This window comes from Chionomys nivalis, chromosome 11, assembly GCF_950005125.1.
Source record: "Chionomys nivalis chromosome 11, mChiNiv1.1, whole genome shotgun sequence".
In the NCBI taxonomy this organism is placed as follows: Eukaryota; Metazoa; Chordata; class Mammalia; order Rodentia; family Cricetidae; genus Chionomys; species Chionomys nivalis.
In genome coordinates, this window is record NC_080096.1 from 16,122,992 (window position 1) to 16,147,919 (window position 24,928).

Below are 24,928 nucleotides of genomic sequence, written 5' to 3' on the forward strand. Positions count from 1 at the left end.
GGCTGGCCTCGAACTCAGAGATCGCCTGCCTCCCGATTGCTGGGATTAAAGTCACGTGCGCCAGCACCACCTGGCTTGTAGCTGCTGGCTTTAACTCTAGTTCAGTTAGAACAGTTTTACAGCATAAATTACAGCTAGGTATTTTACCTAAATTTGTGAAACTCTGTACCAGCAGCACCAATTCAGAGATCAGAGCTGTTTCCAGGAATTACACTGACAAAATTGGCATCACTGACTCAAAGGAGCATATAGAAACGAGGGAGCTTTATTGGTTACAATATTGTGCTGCAGAGCCAACAGAGAGCATTACAGCCTAAGGACACATGCAGACAGGCAGCTTCAAACTATACACATGCACCCAAGGAGCCCTGAGCCACTGCCCGTGGCTGTGCCCTGCTTTCCAGAGGCAGTTCCTGGCCTCTCTGGTCCCGTACTTGGAGCAGGAATGTAGAAGCTGCTGCACCTAGACTCCAAGGGGCAGAGGTGAAGCCAGAGCCACCTGCCTGGACAAGCAGGTATGGACCAACAGAGCTGAGGCCCCAGAAAGGGGCTGATCATGCGTAAGTTTATTTAAGGGCTATCATCCTAGCCCTCCAATCTTTAAAATACAAAAAATAGACTTTATTCTCTTAAAAATACATTCCGTTCAATACATGTTCTGAGCTGTGAAGCAGCAGGAAAATAGGACCTCTTTCCTATGACCTTGGTTGAGGTGTTGAGAACCCTGTTCCCCTCAGGGTGTTCAAAAGATAATCCCTAGAAAGCAGTTCTTACAAAGCAGTCTTTGTCAGGGAAAAAACCCATGTCGACACAGGCAGTCAGGGGCCAGCCTCTGCCCCTGCTTCTTTACTGACCCACTAAATCTAACAACTGACACTGCCCAGGACAAGAAGTCCATTACTACTCTAGGCACCGGCCGTTGCTGCAGGAGAGGGATGACTGGTGTGCAAGCTTGCCTGTAGCCTTGGCCCCAAACAAATCCCTTTAACTCATACTCTGAACTGTTTCACTGCCACAGAAACAGACCTGGCTGGCATGGCTTCCTGCCTGCTGCCCTACAGCCTTTTCTGTTTCAGTACCCAAGTGGCAGGGAACAGCAGCAGGTAGAGGACACCAGCTCTTCATCTTCAGCCAAGCAGTTCTAGAACCAAGTTCTTCTAACTCAGAACTCGGATACACACCTGCTGGCTCAATTCAGCCATCTACTGAGACTACTGAAGAGAAGCACTTGTCATAAAAGTGAGCCTGTTGGTGGGGACTAAGGGAATATTTGGCTTGAGTAGACAACAGTTTGACTATGGATCTTTCTTCTATTTGGAGGCTTCCTCTAACATCCAGCTTGGACCCAAAGGTTACATCTTGGTGATCTTTTTTTCAGAAGTGTTTTTCAGAAGTGATGTGCCTTCTACCCTTGGAATTCCACGGGAAGCACAGAGGAACCAAACCCTTCAAATTTCACTTGCTTAGTATAAACACTATTGTCTGCAATGCTGACAGCATTTAAAAATAAAATCTACTTTACAGCGGTTCAACAAAGTGTGCAGATTAAAGAAATAATATCCTGAAATAATTGTTACAATCAAATGCTATTGCACTCAGATTTTTAAAATGGCAGCCCACCGCTGTCCCTTTTCCACAGAACATTTCAAATAGCAGCAGATGTTGGTGCTGCTAAAACGTGGAAAGATCCAGACTTTGGCACCAGGAGCTACAGCACCAGAATACAGGGTTCAACACCCAAAGACAAAAATTATTGGCGTTATCTTTTGAAGCAGGGCTTGGTGCCCTTATTTCTATCTGCAGAGAAGAGCCACAGACTGTTTCCTACACTCTTCAGTGGACCGCCACAGAGGTTTGCTTCCTTTGAACTCAGGGCTGCCGACTGGCACAGGAGAGTGGCAGGGGGACTGAAAGTGAGAGGTTGCAGCCTTGAGCGAAGGAGTTCTGGCCAGTGACCCAAAAGCAGCAGCAGGAACAGATCTTGAAAACACGATCCTAGTTGTACATCAAGTTGGGATGTGGAGGCAAGACAGATGGCAATGCCCTCGGGTTAGCAAAACTCCATTATAACAGAAGTGCTAGCGAGTTGCTCCTGTCCCTGGGGATTCAAAAAAGCAAACACAGTAGATCTCCCCACACCCTGGCAGGATGGCTGAGTCTGATGCAGACAAGGGCAGATGGTGCCAGTGTGTATGCTGAGTAAGGGTGGAGGAGATTACTCAGTCCTCCTGAGGATGTCCTGAGTCTTCCCTGTAGCCAGGAAATTCACAGGAGAGGCACGGAAACAGGAATCAAACAGATCTGTGTTACAGAAAGCACCTAGCTTGAAAGCCAGGAAGCGTGGCACTGGGGGCCACTGGTGCCACGTAGACCTGAGACCACCCAATCTAATCCCTTCACCTCAGACTGAAGACTTACAGAGTTCTCTGAGCTCACCCCCATGACAGAAACATGAGGAGACCAGGAAGACAAAAAGACATTCCCCAGCCTCCTGTGAACATCACCTTCCAAAAGCAAGAGTCAGCTCACACAGCATCGTGAGAACAAGTTTGGAACACCAAAGTTAAGGCCTTAGAGGTCATCCACTCCAAAGAACTCATTTGAGCTGTGAAGCAGCAGTGGCAGAACACTTGCCTAGCATGCCACGTCCTAGGTTCAATACCAGCATGCACGTGTGTACACACATGCGAGCAACAAATGAAAAACCAACAAAACTCATTTTAAAGATAGGAGAAACTGAGGCTCCAAGAAGACAATGACTTGCCAAAGGTCACAGAGTGACAAGTCAGGAGAGATGGGGAAAGTGGCTTCGAGACTCCTAGTCTAGTGATAAGACAATGACATCAATTTCACAAAGGTAGCCATGGAGGATCCCTTTGAACTGAAAGAATGCTTCAAAAACTCCAGCGACAAACAGTTCTTAACCTCCCCATGTAGTTGGTATAAGGAGATAAAAGTTTTTATTTATCTGCCTTCCTAAAAGGCTTAATGCACTTTGAACTGCATAAATCTGAGGCCCTCAAAAGGCAGAGAATTGGCTTTCCTTCCAATGAAATCACTGATATGATCTACTCGTAGACACAAGGGCTTGCTTTTGTGGGAATGGAGCATCAGCAGTCAGCATGGTAAAGTGCGAGGCCTCCTCCATGGGGCAGAAGAGGAATGGGAGAGAGAGCAGTCAGTCCATGCCTTTCATGGAGCTATTGCTTGTAGAGTGACTAAAGGAATCCACTTGTTTTTGTTTGCGTTCCCACTTGCTGGGCACTTCCTAGAAGGCAGAGTATGCTGAGTCGGCCAGCTCAGTCTAGGGGATTTTCCCAAGATGAGAATGATAAGTCAATTGAAATTTCCAGCCCCTGGGGAGAGCTGAGGTGATGCCAGCAGCAATGTTGGTGCCCAGGAAAGGAGATGCATGAGATCTGTTTCCGATGCCTTTGGAAGGTGAGCCAAGAGCTGGAGTTGGAGGATGGTGTCATGCTCTGCCTCCCAGAAACTGGTTAGCCAAAATCCAAGTCAGGGAAGCTTCAACATAAGGGTAATCCCATAATTACTTAGGGACAGCAGCACAAACCTTTTTTGTTTCCAAATTCTCAAGAACTCAGACAGGAATGTAAGCCCCCTAGATGGAAATGATGGCTGATGGTTCTTAGTGGGGGACCCCTTAGGGCAAACAAGGAGCTAACTGGATATGGTAAGGAGACAAATCAGCATCAACTACACGGCAAAAGGGGCTGGGCTTTGATATACAAACAGCTCACCAAGGAGCAGAGAAGAGAGCTTTTGGCTGCCTCTATATGGTGATGGGTTTCTATCACTTCCCATTTTGGGGTCTGAGAGTGGTCCATGCTACCTTGGGAATAGGAACAAGAGAGAGGACTACTCATGCATCAGGGAAGGCTGGGCCTGAGGACTGGTTTGTAGTCTCTGATCCCATCCGGACAATTGGCAAAAATTACCTGAGCCATAGCCTGGCTCTCTACAGTCTCCCAGCCAAGGCCTTTGTGTCTAGTCAGTTAGGCCTTGGATCCTTCACAGGCCACGAAAGGTGGGGAGGAGCTGAGAAGCAGGAGAAGGGAAGAAACAGCAGACTTCACCTAGCTGGCTCAGTCTTCCTCAGCATAAGGCCTGGCTGGCTGTAGTCGCTCCTCAGCCCAGACTCGCTCAGGCTCTGGCAACCCCTGCTTCCCAGGCAGTTCAGAATGCTCCAAGGCGCTGTGCACTCGCCTGCTGATAACAGACGTGCTGTCCTCCCCTTCCTCCTGTGCCAATGAGTAACACAATAGAAAGTGAGCTGCAGAGACGGCACAGGGTCTCTCCCACCTGGAATAGACACACTACATTACACAGTAGCTGCAAAGACCTTTTTTTTTTTTGTGGTAGTGGGGCACAAGTCAGTATAAAACCCCTTGGGAATAAAGAACTGAGGATACCAAGAGGCCCTAACTGAACAGAAGCCTGTTCTAGGCTCTGGAGTGGAGCAGGACCCCAGGTGGCATATGTGAGAGCCACTTCCTTGCTGCATGGCAGGAGTGTGCTCAAAAGAAAGTTAGCTCTTTAGTTCCTGTGTATGATCTATGAGAAAGCCACTCGCCTTCCTCTTACACTATTCTGTCCCCTGGCTTGTAGCTCCCTGAGACCTCAGCAAATCCTTAAGACTAGGCATCTTTCTCCCCACTCTTGGAATTCTGCCTTGCCAATATTCTTTGTCAAATAGTGATGAGTATGAGCAGAAAAGGTAGGCAGCCAGGGTAGAGAAGCATTCCACAGAGGAATCTTACGTTCCGATCTGCACTCGGGTTTATTCATCTGGACAACCTTCAATAAGTCACCTTGTCTGTGACCTTCATCTTTACCACTCACGGGTGGAAAGTGAGGACAGCACTGTTCATAGTGCTGTTTTAAGGGACAATGGGTGAAGCCAAATGTCAACCTAAAAGATTGACAAGCTTGTCCAGTTAACCCACAGTCGCCTTCCTTTTAAAAAAAAGCTCTAGTATGGGCTGGAGAGAAGTCTCAATGGTTAAGAACACTGCCTACACTTCCAGAAGATCTAGGTTAGATTCCCATCACCCACATGGCAACTCATAAACCATCAGTAACTCTAGTCCCAGGGTGTCTGACTCTCTCCTAGCCTCTGCGTTACCAGGAACAGACTTGGTACACAGACATACATGCAAACAAAATACCCATATGCACTAAAGAAATAAAAATATGAATTTTTAAAAGGTGTTTGTCTAGAGGCAAGACATTTTCATGGTCATGGGGTTCAGGTCCAAGACACTCCTGGGGCCTTCTCTGTTCTGACACTCTGGCTCTCTGACACTTGGTTCTGGTTTCATCTATAGGGAAGCACTCACACACAGACAATACAATGGATCAGGCCCATCTGGAACAAAAGAAAGTGACACTTGGATATAAAGCTCTCACTCCCCCTATGTGGGACTTGCTGACTAACTGAGGCAGGACAGAAAAGAACCTGTTCATTGCCATCCACAGGCACCCAAGAGGTTCCTGTTTACTCTGGATCTCTTGGGCAAACCAAGGAACAAATGCCACTTTGTTTGCCTCCCCTTCTCGTGTGAAAGCAAAAATGAAGACAAACTAGATGAGCTGGAAGTCATGCTGCTTTCTGCCAACCCTGAGTATTTCCCAGCATCCTGGGTTCCCTAAATCCTAGGCTGAGCAGGTGGAGGCTGAGGAAACAGAAGAGGAAGGAAAGTGATGCTCACCATGCTTACTGAGTGGTCCCAGGAGGCAGCAGTGATGGCGTCTCCTATCCGATTCCTCCGGGTGAGAACTTCTGATGCAGTGAGGCTACTTTGGGTCCTTCTGGAGGAAAGTTCAGGACCATCCCCTGCATTTCCTACCTTTCGAGTGCCCTGTTCAGAAGGGAGGGACCTGGGCTGTTCAAGCTCTAAGAAGTCTGTGGAAGACCTCTGTGTGTAGGCATTGGCAGATTCCATGTGCCTACTTACTCGAGTTTGGGTGTCTTCTGAACATTTCAAGTCTCGCTTACTCTTCCAGGCATTCCGCACAGTGACGTGTCTGGCGTCTGAACAGCCCACCTCTGAAGAGGCACTGTGGCTTTTCCACCTGATTGTCTCCGCTGGGGGGGCATGACTATTCCTCTCCACAGAATCGGATGGCTTAATTACAATGCTGCTCCGAGAGACCACTGTCTCTGGTCTATTCTTTGGAGAGCCATCTCCCATTCTTTCAGCTTCTGTGAGCTGCAAGGTAATGTCATGTTTATGAATAGAGAGCTCGAGGGGGGAGTTGACATGGTTGCTAGCTGCTGTGAGCTCTGGGGGCCCCACCTGGATGTTGCTGGTAGAGGTGTGCCTCTCCCTTGGGGCCTCGCCTGGGACGGCTCTAGGGCCACTGTTGTCGGTGGGGTAGATGGTGATGCTGCTTGTCACTTTGCTTGGCACAGGTTTAGAGGTGGATTTCTGCTTCTCCAGGACAACCTCAGATCCAGATCCTCCCATGATTTTTTTCACATCCTTATCAATGATAACAGGTTTTATAATTGCTCTAGACCGCAGGGCCTCTCTAGGGCTGAAGGGCCTTTGGTTTTTTACCCCAGCACCATTGGCATCTGGCAATTCTACAGCATTGGAGGAAGCTCTGGTAGATTTCACAGATTCATTTTCTATTGCAGCATTTTTATCATTTTCAAATAGGGCAGTTCTAGGTCCCCCTCGGGACTTGACCTTTTCTCTAGAGTTTGGCTGTTGTTTGGGCTCTGGCTCTGGAGTGATAGTTGTGCTCACCAACTTGGCAGTAACAAGAGAGTCTATGTCCAAGTCATCATCCGAGTCTGGCTTCTCTCTGTCGCTGGATTTGATGACACGACACCTTAGGGCTTCATGCTGGCTGCTGTCTTCCATTACAACTGCTACAGACTGATCAACTCCTTCTTTATTTGGCACGGAAAAGCCCTGAAGTATATTTTCTTGGCTTCTTGAACTATAAGGATACTTTGATAAAATAGGAGCTTTAGAATTTGGAAAATTGGCATCAGCCTCCAGGCCATTAGCAGCCTTTTTGCCCTTAGAAATCCCTTCTGAGGAAGCTCTTTGGGATGAGGACAGAGCTCCGGTGGTCTTAGAACAGCCATAATCAACAGCCTGAGTTACTTGACTTCCATTGCCAGGCACCTGTCCTCTCTTCCCACAGTGTGCCTCAGAGGTCTCAGAAGTCTTATCACCTCTACCCATTGTATCATTAGGAACAGACCCATGGGTGGAGTCATTGAATGTTCGAGTTGTCTTCTCAACTTTCCCCTTAAGTCCACTCTCAGTGCCTGGCTTGGGAGTTCCCTTCCAAACTTTACTGTGCTCCTGGGCAGCAGGGGGGTAACGGCTAAGCACTGATGGCTGCTCCCTATTCTTTTTCCCTTCAGTCTGAGAGAACCCAGGTAAAAATCGGTCTTCAGCTCTCTTTGTCTCCTGAGGTCCACTGTCTGTACCCACTCCTGTGTTAGAAGCTTTTGGTGCCCTTCTGTTGGTGAAAATAGAAGAAGCCTGCTTGTTGCTTAGAGAATTGTTTTCATTATTGAGAGCAAACTCCCTGTTCCGGATCCTTTCCCGCTTATGTTGAGGAGACAGTTCCCGGGATGTGTGCCTGGACATGGATGCCTCAGCCCCATGGCCTCTGAATTTAGTCCTCTCGTGCCTGCCTCTGCCCAATAAGAAAGCATCTTCCCCTTCAATGTCCCCATTTCCTAACTCTTTCTGTTTCTTGACTTGCAGCTTTATCTCCTCTAGCTGGCTAGCTAAGATTCTGTTTTTATTCAGTTCAGTTAGGTAATTGTCCTGAAGGTCATTGTTTTTAGCCCTCATTTTCTTAAGCTCCTCTTCCAAAGATTCAAAGTGTTTGATTTGTGTCTTAAGTTTCTGAATCTCTTGGTTGAGGTCTTTGACTTTGTTGTCCTCCTGGTTCCGGTTCTTTTCATTTTCTGATTTGTCTCTGGTTTCATTCTCAACCTGCTTTAGGTAGTCCAGACTGCCCTTCCTTCTGGATTCTTTGGATGGCAGTGTGGAGGAGATGCCATCCTCAATACGCAGGTCACTCCTCTCCAGAAGGGTAGAAGCATTCCTTGAATGATCTCGGTTCATTTTCTTGTTCTGCTCCAGTTTTTGAGTAAGCTCTCTTATTAATTTTTCATTTTCTTTCTCCTTTTCATTCAAGTATTTTCTTTCATTTACAAAACTCAGGGTTAATGATTTTAGCTTTTCTAATTCTGATACTAAACTCTGCTCAGTTTTATCCAAGCGGTCCTCTGAAGATTCCAGGTCTTTTACTTTGACTCTGAGCGTTTCCAACTCAGAAGAGATTTTCTTGGTCAGATTTCTCTCTTCATTCAGGCTCAAACAAAGCTGGGAACATTCGTTCTTGCTCCTGCTCAGAGCCTCCTCTAGCTTCTCTAGATCAGCCATTCGTTTCTGAAGCCAATCAATCTCAGATTTTAGCTCTCGGGTAAGGTTTTCCTCCTCTTCAAGTTTCTCCTTCATCATATGACACAGGTCCTCTGCTCTCTTGATTTCCTCATCTTTACCTTCAATCTTCATTACCCGCTGGCGCAGCACCTCAATCTCAGCCAGCATGCTAGAGTTGCTGCCCTCTGCCTGGATCACCTTGTCCTGGAGGTCCAGGAGCTCATCCTCAGCTTTCTGGAGGTTTTTTGTGGCTTCCTCCAACTCATCGAGGCGGCGGCTCAGGCTCTGTAATTTAAACCGCAGATGGCGACTGGAGGCAGAATCCTTGTAGCTGGCCATGTCTGCCATGTCTACAGCCAGCCAAGGTGGACTGCTAAAGGCATCCGACTGCACTGGAGAAACTGGTTACCTTTCTCTTGGCATCCACAACCTTCTTTGGCAACTGAAGACCATTATAAGTCTACAGAATGGAAGCAGAAAAGCATGTCAGCAAATTTTAAAAATACACTGTTAGTTTGACAATGAGCTAATACCTAAGCATAGCATGGCATAAAAGTTCAGGGAACCCCAATTCTTGTGGCAGAGTACAAGGATATCCCCCATATGCACAACCTCTTACACTTTCTATATCCACTAAATATAGAGCCTTTCTTCCTCAGCTGTAAAATGAGAAGAGTCCTCTCTGCCCAGTACCCTTGTGAGAACATGGGTGAGTTCTTGGTGACAACACACTAAATAATCTTGCAGTAGGACAAGGGGAAGAGAGGGAGAGGGTGCAGACCAAAAGAGGGAAGAAGTAATATTTGAAACAAGTTGGTGAAAGAATTTACATTTAAAAAATACTTCCCCAAACAGAACAAAGTTAAAACAGAGCAGACACAAAGATACATAAGAAAACCACAATTCATAAAGGCCTTAAATTCATAAAGGTCTTAAGAAATTGTCTCAATCATTGGCTGTTCTAACACTGGATCATTTATAAACACCAGATGAGGTTCTAGAAACGGGGAAAATGCAAACTCGGGCCACCAGCAGGGTCTTCTATGCCAGGAACAGACCTGGTGTCCACTCGTAGGAGAGAATTTTAAATCTCTGGATTTAAGTAGTAGAAGGACAAAAAAGGTTAAAGGCCCTTGTGTAAGGGTGAGAGGTCCAATCACCTCTTAAAGGCCCCACCTTTTAATTAAATCAGGGAGGGTTAAATTTGAACTTGAGTTTTGTGGGACACACAAACGTTCAAATCATAGCAACAATCTTTGAAGAAACAACGGACCCTTACCTGACTGGCAAGTAGAAGACAAAAGACTTGGTGATGCGTAAGAAGTAAACTGTCAGTCTAAGCTATGTACCCCCTACAACCACTAAACATGAGTTTAATTTAATGAACTCTTGAGCACCATCAATGAACGAGAGAAGGCATGGGCACAGCACATCTCAATACTACCAGATGACACTCTATTCAAGGCTCATAGTCAAGGCTATAAACAACTGTGGTGGCTGGTGTCAATTGTCAACTTGATAGACTCTAGAATCACCTGGGAGATGGGCTTCTGCACATGGGGGTGGGGAGTTGGTTATATTCATTGCTGCCCACTGTGGGTAGCCTTTCCTTGGCAAGGATCCTAGACTATGTAACTGGAGAAAGGGAGCTGAGCAGCAGCAGCATGCATTGCTCTCTGTCCCTGCTTGTGGATGTGCTAGGATCACTCAAGATGCCTGCCACCTTGGTAGACTGTGCCCTTGAACTGTAAGCCAGATAAACCCTTTCTCCCTTGAGCTGCTTTGATCAAATCAAAAGAAAAGTCACTAAAAAACTCACCTCAACAATTCTAAAAGAAAAATTAGACCACAAAGGATAAAACAAATAAGTACCAGAAGACAGCTGAAATACATTTTGAAATGAAAGAAAATATAACTTTCTCAAATTTGGAGGATAAACTCATAACGGCACAAAAGAGAAGGTGGTAAGATTTTTAAGAGCCAGAGGACTGAAAGTCTGCTATGAGATAGTGCCTTCTATGTATGACAGGGAGTTACACTCATGAAATCTTACCATGAGGTTGCCCAAACCAAAGCTAAACAATGACACCACCAGATAACATCCCAACATGGATGGGGGAAGTCTCGCAAGGCCCAACCCCTAGATGAAGAGAAACAAGCAATGGGTGCTAATTCCAAGTGGTCAACCCTAAATAAATATTTACTCGGTAGGTGTGTGTGTGTAAAACAATAAAGACTTCATGAATTCAGTTATGACCACCATATGCACATAGGTGTAGAGGATGAGAGAGTGGGTGTAAATGATGAAAATACAATATTTGTGTATAAAATTCTCTAATGTAAGAGGTTGTAGGATAAAAAAACAAAGTTGAGGGATGAAGTGAAGTGTTGCTTAGAGATCTTGATGGCACTGGGTACAGAAGGTAGATGAACTTGTAGCAATCAGTAACCTTGATTTCATCTTAAGAAAGAAACAAAAGGCAAAGTAAACAGATGGTGGTAGTTCCAGCTGCCAGGTCAGCACGAGACCACTCTCTATCAGCTAGTTAAGTAATTAATTCATTAAAATTAAGCAGAAGTAGTACAGAAAGATGAGTGGAAATCAAACTAAAACAAGGAAACAGAGGGTGTTAAAGACAAAGCTGGCTCTGTGACCAGATGATGGGTCTGAAGAGACGGTTTAGCCACTAAGAACACTTGATAAGTAATTGTAGAAAACGTGAGTTTTAGTTCCTATTACCCACTTCACAACTCCAGTTCCAGGGGATCCAATGCCCTCATTTGGTTTCCACAGGCACCTGGATGCATCACACACACAAGTAATGCATCTTTTAAAGAACTTTTTTTTTTTTAGCTGTCCCCAGGTTTGCTTTAAAAATTACAGAGCAGAACAGATTCAAGACTCCACATGATATTTTGACATTAAATATATCCTTTTACAATTGAAAAGATAATGAAGTGTGGACTTTTAGAGGCTAAGAAATAATATAAAATTACTAGAATCAAAAATGAAAGAGAAAACACTACACATATACACATACATATCAGAGACATTAAAAAGATAGTAATTTATAACTGGCTAAAATTTGGCAATTCAGGTGAAATGGACTAATTACCCGAGAGTCACAATCTATAAAGAAACTGATCATCAATAATCTTGCAAAACAGATATAAAAGCCCAAATAACTTTACTGGTTAGACATTTAGAAAAGACTCTACCAGTTTTCCAGAAGACAGAGTCAGAGAAGTTCTTCCCAGTTCATTCTGTGAGCCCAGCAAAGTAAAATCCACAGACCAATACATCATTTACACAGAAACATCAAAGATCTTCAACAAATGAAATCTAACAATGTATAGGAAGAATTATATGCTCAACTAATTGGATTTATCTAAGAAATGCAAGCTTCAGCTTTTAAAAACTGACAAAGTCATCACAATAGGTCCAAGAAGAAAACAGACATGATAACACATGGAGAAACTCAAGGTCTCCCTGCTAGGATGAGGGACAATGTAGGAATGTCTTCAATGTCTCTTTAAACTCTGCACCAGAAGCTTAGATAACACAATTAGGAAAGAAAATAAAAGATATGCTGATTGGAAGGAAAGAAAAACCTCTGTTTGAGGATAACATGTCTGGAGAAAATTCAGAAGAATGAGCAAAAGAAAGTCACCTTTAAAAAATCAGTGATTACAAGATGGTTGTGGAATATAAGAATAAACAAATATATATATAAAGGTCAAAGTTGGGTGGTAGTGGTGCACACCTTTACTCCCAGCACTTGGGATGCAGAGACTGGAGGATCTCTTGTGAGTTCAAGGCCAACGTGGTCTACAGATCATTTCCAGTTCAGCAAGGGCTACACAAAGAAACCCTATCTCAAAAAAACCAACCAACCAACAACAAAAATTCAACCACTTCTCAATGTAACAATGAGTAAGTAAAACTGGAAATTAAAGAACAGTATCATTTTTATTTGCACTATAAAAATGAAGTATAGCTATAAGCCCCAAAAGTACATACATATGTCATATAATGTTTTGCAGATTGTAAGACTTCTCACCTAAGTAAGTGGGGAGACTGTCCAGGCTCACTGGTAGGAAGACTCAATATAGTTCGGCTATCAATTTTACATGCTCAACATAACCATAATCAAAATTCCCAACAACTATTGTGTGGATACTGACCAACTGATAAAGTTTTGTTTGAGTCAAATGACCAGAAGAACTAACACAACATTAAGATTAACAAAACTGAGAACCGTGATACCTAAACTAAGAAAATTATCGGTCAAGGTAGTATGTATAAGAAAGAACAGACAGAGCCGGGCGGTGGTGGCGCACGCCTTTAATCCCAGCACTTGGGAGGCAGAGCCAGGCGGGTCTACAGAGCTAGTTCCAGGACAGGAACCAAAACCACAGAGAAACCCTGTCTCGAAAAACCAAAAAAAAAAAAAAGAAGAAGAAGAAGAAGAAGAAAGGACAGACAGATAAAGGAATAAAACCACTCAGATAAATGCAGTCCACTGATCTCTAAGACCAAAGGCAATAAAACCGAACAAAAATAGTCTTCTCTATATATGATGCTAAACCAGACCCATACACACAGATTTAAGTATAATGTAAAACTATCAACTCCTAAAAAATTAAAAGAAAAACCAGATGACCTTGAGTACAGTAGTAACCTCAGGTACTGTCCCAAAGTACAATCCATGAAAGAAAGAACTAGTAACCTAAGCTTGTTAAAGTGAAAGACATCATGACAAACCAAAGATTAGGAGACTATATATTTGATAATATGGCAGTGCATACCTTTAATCCCAGAATTTGGGAGACAAAGGCAGATGGATCTCTGAGGGTTCAAGGCCAACCTAGTTTACAAAGTGAGTTCCAGGATAGCCAGGGTAACAAATATTATCCAAAATATACAAATGCTTACCTCAGTAGGGAAAACATGAGTGAAAGACCTGAGTAGACACGGCAGCAAAGGACATAAACAGATTGCAAATGAGGACAGATCAGCTGACTTATGAGAAAGAAAGAGTGTATGTGATTCAAGTTCTAATCGTTCTTAAAAATAAAAACTCGTAGTCAGATTTTTGGGGGTGAAAGCTAAAGGATCAGAGAAGCAGTTGCAGCAGCCAGTAGAGTTCTTACCTTACCAATGCTCAGACCAAGGGGTAATCCTGTCTGGCCTCAGACTGAATGTTATCTCTACAAAACCTCAGACTGCAGACTGCTCCTGTCTCCAAAACAAAACAAAAAACAAAACAAAACAAAAAAACAAACAAAAACAAAAAAACCCCACAAAGACCCAAAATAACTACATACCAAATGTCCAAATCACAGATAACATGGAGGATATAGAGTAACAGGAATTCTCATGTCCATGCCAATGGTAATGCAAAATGGTATAAGCACTTTGAAGACGGTTTCTTACCAAACTAAGCATACTCTTACTATCTGACCCAGCACACATTTTTACCTTGTTTTCATACCCAAATGACTAAAAAATTATGTTCACATAAAAACTAGTATGTAACTATCTTGTAGTAGTTGTATTTATAATTGCTTAAACTTATAAGCAAAGAGATCTCCAGTGAGCACAGGGATAAACTGCTTCATCTAGACAATGGAATATTACTCAGTTCTAAAATGAAGCAAGTTATCAAGTTTAAAAAGGTTTGCAAGGTATAACTTCTAACTAAATGGCATCTGGAGAAGGCAAAACTATGGGAACAGGAAGACTGTTCCCACAGTTTTGGGAACATGGGATTTGGGGCAGTAAAATACTCTGCATAATACAATTATGGTGCATATCACTTTACCTCTAAAACCTATAAAATATACAAGATCAAGAGTGAACCCTAGACTGGACGTGGTAACACACAAGTTTAATCCTAGCACTTGGGAGGCAGAGGCAGGAGCATCCTTATAAATTTTGAGTTCAGCCTGGTCTACATAGTGAGTTGCAAGCCAGTCAGGGATTCACAGTGAGATCCTGTCTCAAAAAACTCTAAAGGAAAAAAAAAAAGTGAACGCTAATATATAGATGTCGGGTGACAGCAATTATTATGACCTAAATAAAGATCAATATAAATGTCATGATTTTTAAAAAGATCACTGAAGAAAAGAGTGGGACTAGGAAGACCAAGCAGGAAGCACTGTGGTAATCTAGGCCAAGACCATTGTGGCTGATAGCAGCACTGAGAAGTGGTCATGTGAACATAGAACCCCATGCTTTTGTTCCTGGAAAGCATATGATGTATGAGACAAAGTGAAAAAATCAGGGTGACTCCATGGCTGCTGGCCTGAATTTGCAGGATCGTGCTGTCCTACATAAAATGCAGCTGAGTGCAGATGAACAGCATGAAAAGAAGATCAGTTTACATTTGTGAGGGACTTAGTGGCCCTCCAAAGACAACAGAGGCCACAAATATACAAGCATGGGGGTCAGAAGAGAGGTGGTCTCAATATAAATCTGCAAGTCAACGAAAACAGATGGCTTATAAAAGCAATGACATTGTCAAGGAACTGAGTGAACACAGAGAAAACAAGAAATCAAAGGTCTGAACCCCAATATTTCATTGGTAGAGATGAAGAAGAGCAAAGGGGAAAAAGTAGGTAGGTGACAAATGGAAGCACAAGCGTACAAGCGTGTCATGTCATGGAGCCTCTCAAAGTATAAGAAAAAAAGCAATGATCAACTGTCAAGTAAGACTATCAAAGATGAACTATCAAGACTACAATGTCACAAGGATCACCACTGGGGCTGAGGAGTTGGCTCAGTGATAAGCATTTTCTTCAGCCTATGAGACACCTGGGGTTCCATCTCCAGCAGCAAATGGGCAGGCAGCAAGTGCCCAGCACTAAGTAACAGGAACAGTGTTGGAAACAGTGACAGAATCAACAAGGATTTGAGTCATTGAGAATTTAAGGGCAGTGACATGGTGGATGACAGCAACAATGAAGATACTGGATGATAGAGTCTGGTAAAATCAGATTCAAATCTACGGAAAAGGATGGAAGAACACAATCTGGACTTAAAGCTAGGGGAAAGGATGGAAGAACACAGTCTGAGCTGTAAGAGAAAATCCAGCATCAAAAGTAAAATCGTCTTTCAACAACCCAACAATAACTGCAGGTTAGGCTTGAAATACCAAATGCCTTTGGGAGACTTCAGGCCACTGTTGCAGTGCGTGTCCAAAGACACCAGATGGAGCCCGTGCACAACTCTTACAGAACAACAACACTTGGGACAAACACTACCACCAAGGCTGGCTTTCTCCCTCCTATCACTCTGCTTCTATCTCGATCCAGCTCTTTTCTCATCTAGGCTTTTTTAGACTCTCTCCCATCTTTCCATAGCCTACAGGCTTCCACATTCTCCAAAACTGGATAGGGAGGGGAGATTATGGTCGTTTGTTTAGTGGCACAGCAAAAGCTTTACCTTATACACAAGGAGGGGGAATTAAAGACAACCAATTTCCTATGTTCAGTGATGCAAAGAATAAATGGTTAAAAGATTTATACTAGCATGACAGTTAGTGGAAGACAAATGACACCATGTGTCCACAAAGTGCTTTAAGGGAGTGTATCATTGTAAATATGCTTATATGGTATAAGGAGATGGCTTCATCTTATATCCCAACCATGCTTTTCTTTTTTCTCTTTTTTGGTTTGTTTTTCAAGACAAGGTTTCTTTGTGTAGCTCTAGCTGTCCTGGCCAGTCTCATAGAGATTTGCCTGCCTCTGCCTCAAGGTGTGGTGGGATTAAAGGTATATGTCACCATGCCCAGTTCAATAATGTTATTTTTACAAACGCACACAGTTGGGCAAGGGAGCATGGGAGTAGTATTCCAGTTAGTCAAGACTTGATGTAGGTGGGTCTTCTATCTATCTGTTGCTTTTACTGATTAATTAATAAAGAAAACTGCTTGGCCTGATAGGGCAGAATTTAGATAGGTGGAGTAGACCGAACAGAATTCTGGGAAGAAGGGAAGTGAGACAGCTCTCCTCTCCAAGATGGACGCAGGCTAAGATCCTTCCTGTAAGCTACCACCTCGTGGTGCTACACACATTATTAGAAATAGGTTAATCAAGATGTGAAAATTAGCCAGTAAGAGGCTAGAGCTAATGGGAAAGGCAGTGTTTAAAAGAATATAGTTTGTGTGTTGTTATTTCGGGGCATAAACTAGGCAGGCAGCTGGGAGCCGGGCGGTAAACTAAGCTCAGCTGGGCGGTGGTGGCACGTGCCTTTAATCCCAGCAGAGGCAAGCAGATCTCTGTTGAATTCAAGGCCAGCCTGGTCTTATAAGAGCTAATTCCAGGACAGGCTCCAAAGCTGCAGAGAAACGCTGTCTCGAAAAACCAAAAACCAAAACAAAACAAAAATAAAACTAAGAGGGGCTGGAGAGATGGCTCAGTGGTTAAGAGCACTGACTGCTCTTCCAAAGGACCCGGGTTCAAATCCCAGCACCCACATGGCAGCTCACAACTGTCTGAAGATCCAGTTGCAGGGGATCTGACACTTCACACCAATGCACATAAAATAAAAAAATAAAAATAAGAAGCTCAAGACAAGCCTAGGAAACTCAGTAAGGAATGCACACAAAATAACAGAAAAAAAAAAAAAGCCTATCCTCAGCTAGCACTCTCAATACACCCCCCCTTTTTTTTTTACTAGTTTATACTGCACTTTTCATGAACAAATTTCTTCAAAAGGAAATTATAATAGTTAATATTGTCAACTTGATACAATTTGGAATCCAGAGATGAGCTTCCAGGCAGAGCTGTGAAGGACTCAGGGTAACTGAAGGGGAGGCCCCACACTAGAAGTGACTGGCACTATTCCCCGGGGTTGGCTCTGTGGGTTCAATGAACAGCCTCCTCAGGCTCCTGCTGCCTTGACTTCCTCACCACGACGGACAGCATCTTTAAAGTGTAAGCCAGACCAATCCTTTCTCTCTTAACGTTTTTCGCCAGGATATTTTATCACGGAAACAGGAAAAGTAACCAAATTTTATCACACTGTATGAAGTTCTATTACTCAGTCTATCTCTCCCTATTGCTTTCTTATTTGTAATCTGAATTCTCAGTACCCAGCAGGGAGCCTGGCACACAATAAATGCTTTAAACTTGGTGACTATGAGTGGCTGAATGAACTTCCTAATGATTTAATGGCTGTCCAGACACTGGCCATTAACAGAAAACATTAAATAATGCCAAGGAACTGTTCATGGATTATAAAGGAGGAAATGGCTAGCAAGAGTGGATCGAGATGGAACAGGGGTGATGTTCTGAAAGATCACACCCAAGCCCTGCACCACACTTCTAGTTTACAGGTCTGTGCCTTGGAAACAGGGTCAAACTGCTGAAGCCATTCCTCACAGGTTGTCCAAATATCACTCCTGGGCCAGACAAGAACACAAAATATTTCTGGATCTTCTTCCACTGCTTAGAACAGGCTTTTAAAACCACCAACACATTTCTTTTTTTCTTTTTCTGTTTTGTTTTTTTGAGACAAGCTCTCTCTAAATAGACCAGGCTGGCCTTAAACTCAGAGATCTGCCTGTCTCTGCCTCCCAAGTGCTGGGATAAAAGGTGTATGCCACCATGCAGCTAAATACACATTTCTTATCTGGAGGAGGGTCAGGGGAGTGCTATTTCCAGGGCTAGCTACACAGTAAAGGGGCAGATTCTTTTTTTCCTAATGTCTGTCTGCTCCCTGGGGAGAATCCATTATTTACTAAATATTTATTTTTTTTAAAGATTTATTTATTATGTATACAACATTCTGCCTTGATGTATGCCCGCACGCCAGAGGAGGGAGCCAGATCTCAGTACAGATGGTTGTGAGCCACCATGTGGTTGATGGAAATTGAACTCAGGACCTCTGGAAGAGCAAGCAGTGCTCTTAACCTCTGAGCCATTTCTCCAGCCCCATTTACTAAATATTTATGAAACATTTGATATACCCAGGCTTTTGTGAAGTGCTAGAATAAAAAAGAAAAAAATAATAAGAGCTTCCCGTTCTCTTTAAAGGAAGCAGACTGACAGAGCCAGAAGTCAGACAATCGTTTTTAAGAATAAAGCCTTCTCTATCAGTCACAGTGGCGCTCTCCTGTGGTCCCAGCAGCAGGAAGATCACAGCTCACAGTGAAGCAACAGAGGAAGGAAAGGACGGGAGGGAGGAAACAAAACAGCAGCAGCTTTTCCCTCGCCATCGCATGTGCTATCATATGTACTGTATCCACCCACCACCTCTCTCTTCTCACACTGCTTTTCTTTAGCACACTGACCACCATCCATACACCCTGGGAGATCAGAAGTAGGAACTATCTGTATCTGAGATGGCATCTGGGACAGAATTTGTTCATGCTAAACCTTAGAAAATTCACAGAAAAGTAAAGGGAAGAATGAATAGTCTCACTTATTTGTATTTTGTTTCAACAGTGTTAACCCTATAGCCCAAGTGGTCCTGGAATTAGCATGGAGCCCACACTAGCCTCAATTCACAGTGTTCCCCGTGCTAGAGTCACTCAGAGATACACCACCCAGTCAGTCCCATCTCTTAAAGTCAAAGTTTCCCACATTAATATCTACCTCAGTTCCAATTAATATTAGATACCAATTTTCTTTCATTTGGCAGACTTCTTAAAACGCTCCAAAACAAAACAAACACAAACAAACAAGCAAACAAACAAACCCAGGTCTTTTGTATCTCACGCTTGCCTTAAACTTAGTATGTAACCAAGAACGATCTAGAATTTCTTATCCCTCTGCCTCTGTGCTTGGAGCGTGCTGGAGTGGCTAAACAAGCACTTTACCAGCTGAGCTACATCCTCAGTCCCTACTTCTAAGTAGCCCTATCTAGTATTTTAGAAACTGGCTCTTCTTCCTGTCCTGGCAGATCAGGAAGGTCTGAAATAGAACATAATAAATCCTGCCCTGCCCCTTCTTCCAACATAGTTGCCATGATTCATTTCCTGCTCCCAATAGTCATTTAATGCAGTGGTCGGCAAATGTCTTTGCAGTTTGATATATAACTATACAGACTTAGATTGGAAGTATTTTAGGTTTTGTGGGACTCAAAGTATCTGTCCCAACAACTCTACTTTGTAATTAATGTGAAGCAAGTCATACCAGACAAGTGAATAAACTTGGCCATGTTTCAACTAAACTTTATTTACAAAATCAGGCAAGGGATCTGAAGACCAGAGTTTGGCATCTCCTGATCTACAGGAACGTCAGAGCATTGTCTTTAAACAGTATCATCTGGACCACTTGTAGTAACCTGTCTTAAGGACTTAGGCCTTCCAGAACTGTATATTACCACCATTTCCTGAGTGTATCTATTTCATTATTGGGATTCAGTGATTTTTACCCCATTATCATAAATTCATATACTTTAGATTTATGAACCTCAGGGTTAGCACCCAGGTAGCACTTAAAAATTCTTCAAAGTGGAAAGAATTTGGGGCTGGAGAGATGGCTCAGAGGTTAAGAGCATTGCTTGCTCTTCCAAAGGTTCTGAGTTCAATTCCCAGCAACCACATGGTGGCTCACAACCATCTGTAACGGGGTCTGGTGCCCTCTTCTAGCCATCAGGCATACACACAGACAGAATATTGTATACATAATAAATAAATATTTAAAAAAAAAAAAGTGGAAAGAATTTAATGCCTAAGCTGTCTAGTAAGCATCATTCAGTTCCTGCCCAGACACTTCTAATGACAAGGACATACACTTTCCCACCAACTCACTCCCTCTCTGGACAGCTCTAAGACACCACTTTTCAGCCTTGAATGTTTAAAACCACATTATATGTAAACGTAATACTGACTCTTCCACCAGCATCTAAGATCTACAAGATAAAGAACATGTCTGAATGCCATCCAACTGCCTCATGAAGAGTTCCTCTATGTCCTTATGATGTCTCTTCCATGACTGTGTCGCCATGAGAGGTGTTACTGAGATTTTTCTCTGTATCCAGTCATTTCCATGACCATTGTCTACTTTCCAAACTTTTTCTCCAGACCTTTCTCAATCTGTCCCGTGCCAGCAGTGACCAAGACCACTAGGTCCCTTGGTCACTCCTGCTCATGTTCTCTCTCTCCTCTCACCTAACTCCCTGCTGCTCTCCATGGCCCTCATGAGTACCACCAATAAAGACTGGCTCAAAAACCCAGAAAGAGCAAAAGGATTTGGTTGTTAGTCCAAGTTTCTTTAATCTTTTTGTTGGTGTGCTTCTTTTTTTTTTTTTGGTTTTTCGAGACAGGGTTTCTCTGTGGTTTTGGAGCCTGTCCTGGAACTAGCTCTTGTACACCAGGCTGGTCTCGAACTCACAGAGATCCGCCTGCCTCTGCCTCCCAAGTGCTGGGATTAAAGGCGTGCGCCACCACCGCCCGGCTGTTGGTGTGCTTCTTAACAGAACACTAGCCACCATCTCAACAGAGAAAGTAACTTTAAGGGGAATGTGATATGTTGAAAAAGGTCTAATTTGAAAACTTAACCCTATTATTTGCTTCCTGGGCTTGGAGAAGTTATTTGGCTTCTCAAAATACTTTCTTGCAGTGATAAAAGCACTAACCTCACAGTTAGAATAGGTGTTAAGGAAGAAAATGTATGACAAACAGGCCTGACACAGTAAATAAAGGTTAGACCTTAGACCTGCTCCTTAAAGTTTTTGGCTACAAGAGTGGATAACACCCTATCCTATCAAGCTGGTGGGCTTAATTCAAAAACATGTAAGGTGTTTAGCCTGGTTTAGCCTCATGTACAGTTCACACGAGGCATCAGCCAACATTGACTGTCCTCCCTTCCCTTGCAGGGATGGAAAGCTGCAGAGGTTAAGAAATCTCCCATTCTATTGGTCTGCAGACATCATGTGTGATATACTTACCATTAGGTAATGGGAGCTTTCTGTGGTGACTTTTCGTTGCCTTCCCACTGCCTGCTGTCTTGGAAACAATCACTATCTTTCACTGGGAGCTGCCTCTTGACCTAGACAGGAAATAAAAGAAGTAGGTAAAGCATGAGTCACACCAAGGCTAAGCTGACTCAAGGCCCTTCATATATAAATATAGTCCAACATCAGAAAAGAGGCAAAGAGTGAGTTACACCTATATCCTGGATGTGAAGGAAGCTACCTACATCTCTGAAAAGAAAATCTGTTTCCATATTCCAGGCTCATTCTTAGCATCTCCCAGCAGCCACTAGCATTTTGGGCCAGTCAGATGGCTCAGCAGGTTAAAAGTAATTGTCAGACCTTATGACCTGAGCTCTGTTCCTGGAGCCCACATAATGGAGAGCACTAACTCCTAGAGATTGTCCTCTGACTTTCACATATGCACTGTGCACATATACACAAAATATATTATTTTTTTTAATTTTTTTTTAAATCTGAAGAGCAAGCTGGGACCCTTAACCTGTCTAAGTCTGATTATCAAGGATTTCAGCAAGAATGGCAAAAGTAGTTAAAGAGTAAATCCTAACTACCCTAAGGAGGAGGGGAAGAAATCACAACTGCTTTTCATTACCATCAATCTTCATGGTAACTGTAATCAGATAAATACCATCAGACTTTTAACGAAGAAGCAAGGGCTCAACTCACACAGCTGATGAGAATGACTCTCACATAGGTTATTTTGCTTCTCCTCTGGGGAGTTATCTCAAATTTTGACCACAGAAGACAGTCCTGATCCACAGTCCAAACATCACAGAGCCATGCAGCTATTGCATTCATTTGTTTATTCATTCAAATAGCAACTAACTTCCTACAGTTCAAGGAGCTCTGAGGTCAGCACTGAAGATGAACAGTGAATACAAATAGTCTTTGTCTTCACAGTACTGAAAGTAGACTGAAACAAAAAAAGAATCTTAAAGTACATAAACCATAGGCACTATGATTGAATAGAAATTATTGCCGGGGGCTGGAGAGATGGCTCAGTGGTTAAGAGCATTGCCTGCTCTTCCAAAGGTCCTGAGTTCAATTCCCAGCAACCACATGGTGGCTCACAACCATCTGTAATAAGGTCTGGTGCCCTCTTCTGGCCTTCGGCATACATACAGATAGACCATTGTATACATAATAAATAATAAATAAATATTTTTAAAAAAGAAAAAGAAATTATTGCTGGGTGGTGGCACAGCCTTTAATTCTAGCATTCGGGAGGCAGAGATAGGTGGATCTCTGTGAGTTCCAGGCTAGCCTGGTCTACAGAGCAAATTCCAGGGCTACAGAGAGAGCCCCTACACAACCCCCCATTCTAAAGAAGAAGAAGCAAAGAGGAAGCTGCAGAGGCATGTATGGAATCACACCATGCACACATGAAAACCTTGGAGGATAAATGATCACCTTGAACCTGTATCAGAAGCGTTACAGGAAGTTCCTTAACTATTAAATAAAGGTAAGACATGCTTTGAAAAGATCACTGACTTCAGTATGGAGGATGAGAGGAGTAATACTCAAAGCGCGATCAGCTGGGTGCTAGTTTTAAAGTCCTGGAGAAATGGTGTAAGAGGTGCATGTTGGGCTTCATATACTAGGTAGCCATTTTCTCTTTTTTCTTAGCATTCATGGGTATTTTCCTAGCATGTATATCTGTGAAGCACATGCATGCTTGGTGCCACGAGGCCCAAAGAGGGTGTTAAATTCCCCTGGAACTGGAGTTACAGATGGTTTATGAGCTTCCATGTGGGTGCTGGGAATTGAAACCTGGTGATCTAAAATCGCTGTGCTCTGAGACACCTCTTCAGGCTCTGGTAGCCATTTGTTATCAGCACTTTATCAAACAATTTAATCCTAACAATGGCTCCACGTGACAGACACTATTATCAGTCTTATAAAAGATAGAGAGCTAGATAACTTTACACACCCGTCCTTCATGCTGCTTCCCTCATAACCAGTACCTGGTAAGGACTTTTAATCTACTTGCCCTCCAAAATATCAAGCCTCTCTAGGCCTACACAAAAGCGGCTAGATGCCCGAGAAAATAGCCACTGGAACCATGCACCAGTGCCATTGCAAATGTATCACCACAGCCTTTCAACACACATCCACACTACCAGCAACCATGCTATGCTTTTCCTAGTAAGTTGATTTTCATTCCTCCAATCACTCTTTCATACCTCCCAATAAACCTCTAATGAATGCCATCTGATAACAGCTCTAATAAATGCCATCAGCTGATAACACTGTCACCAAGAAGCAACATCCAGACCCTTATTTTCCTACCTCCAAATCTACCACCACACCATTCTGCTTCCTAGTTACAATAGATTCAGGCCCCTTTCTTCTTTGTGTATGCATTACCCTCACTCTCTTCTCAATTACTACTTTCCTCTCTGCACCCATCAGCATACAGTATGCACCAGACGATGCTACTTGGAGTGCACTGGACAAACCCACACTGGCCTTGCCAACAGAAGCAAAGGAAGTGAGAGTTAGCATTTAGACACCTGTGTGACAAGGTGGCACCTGGTGTAACATCCAAATCCACGACTGGTGGATTCATCTTAAACAGGGTCCGTCTCACATACACAGCGCAAATGACACCATGTAGTGCTCTCTGACAGCTTAGGAAAAAAAAATAAAATAAACTGGTCTCAATTCACAGACAATTTGAGAAGTCGTGTTCTTAGAACAGAATAATGTGATACAAGTGGCTAAAGAGTCTCACTTAGGGCTGCAGAGATAGCTCAGCAGTTAAGAGCACTGGCTGCTTTTCCAGAGGTCCTGAGTTCAATTCCCAGCACCCACATTGTGGCTCACAACCATCTATAATGAGATCTGGTGCCTTCTTCTGGCTTGCAGGCATACATGCAGGCAGAACACTGTATACATAATAATTGTTTTTTAAGTCTCATTAAAATCTTATTAAAATGAGATTCTGGGGAATCAGAAAGATTGCTTAGCAGTTGAGAACACTTGTTCTTGCAGAGGACGCGGGTTTGGTTCCCGAAACCATATGGAGGTCCACAATGTCCATATCTACAGTTCCAGGGGATCCAAAACCCTCTTCTGATTTACAAGGGCACAAAAGCACACACACATCGTACACAGACATACATAAAGTGAAATGATCTTTAAAAATAAAAACAATAAAATGAGATTCTAGGTTTCTATGAGGCTCTCCTGTGGATCCAGAGATCATATTCAGGAAAAAGGAAGAAAGGAAGGAAGGAAGGAAGGAAGGAAGGAAGGAAGGAAGGAAGGAAGGAAGGAAGGAAGGAAGGAAGGAAGGAAGGAAGGAAGGAAGGAAGGAAGGAAGGAAGGAAGACTCTCCTTTGGTCTCTACCTAAAAATCTAACTGACAATGGACTTCGCACACTCACGCACCCACTTTCGTAAACCCACTCTCTTCAGTGCCCCCCACCTCAGTGACAGCGCCACAGCTCACCCAGCTGTGCAGGTCAAGCACCTAGACTCACACTGGACTTTTCTTTGCCTCAAGAAAATGTCAAACCAGCAGGTGTTGTCAAACCTA

The 24,928-nt window shown here is 43.3% G+C and overlaps 1 protein-coding gene across 3 annotated transcripts in view; it reads right to left on the reverse strand.

Moving 5' to 3' along the window:
* Positions 1-245: 245 nt before the first annotated feature.
* The window catches only part of Luzp1 (leucine zipper protein 1), a 78,336-nt gene continuing 53,653 nt past the window's right edge, over positions 246-24,928 (reverse strand). For 2 of the 3 annotated variants that reach the window (XM_057784210.1, XM_057784209.1), the window contains exons 2-4: positions 21,343-21,443; positions 5,730-8,901; positions 246-4,259 (exon numbers count right to left, since the gene is read on the reverse strand). In XM_057784210.1, coding sequence (XP_057640193.1) covers positions 4,104-4,259; positions 5,730-8,789 — 3,216 coding nt within the window. In that variant the 5' untranslated portion in view covers positions 8,790-8,901; positions 21,343-21,443 and the 3' untranslated portion in view covers positions 246-4,103. Of the gene's footprint in view, positions 4,321-5,729; positions 8,902-21,342; positions 21,444-24,928 lie in introns of all 3 variants that reach the window. The other variant, XM_057784211.1, reaches the window with a different exon arrangement.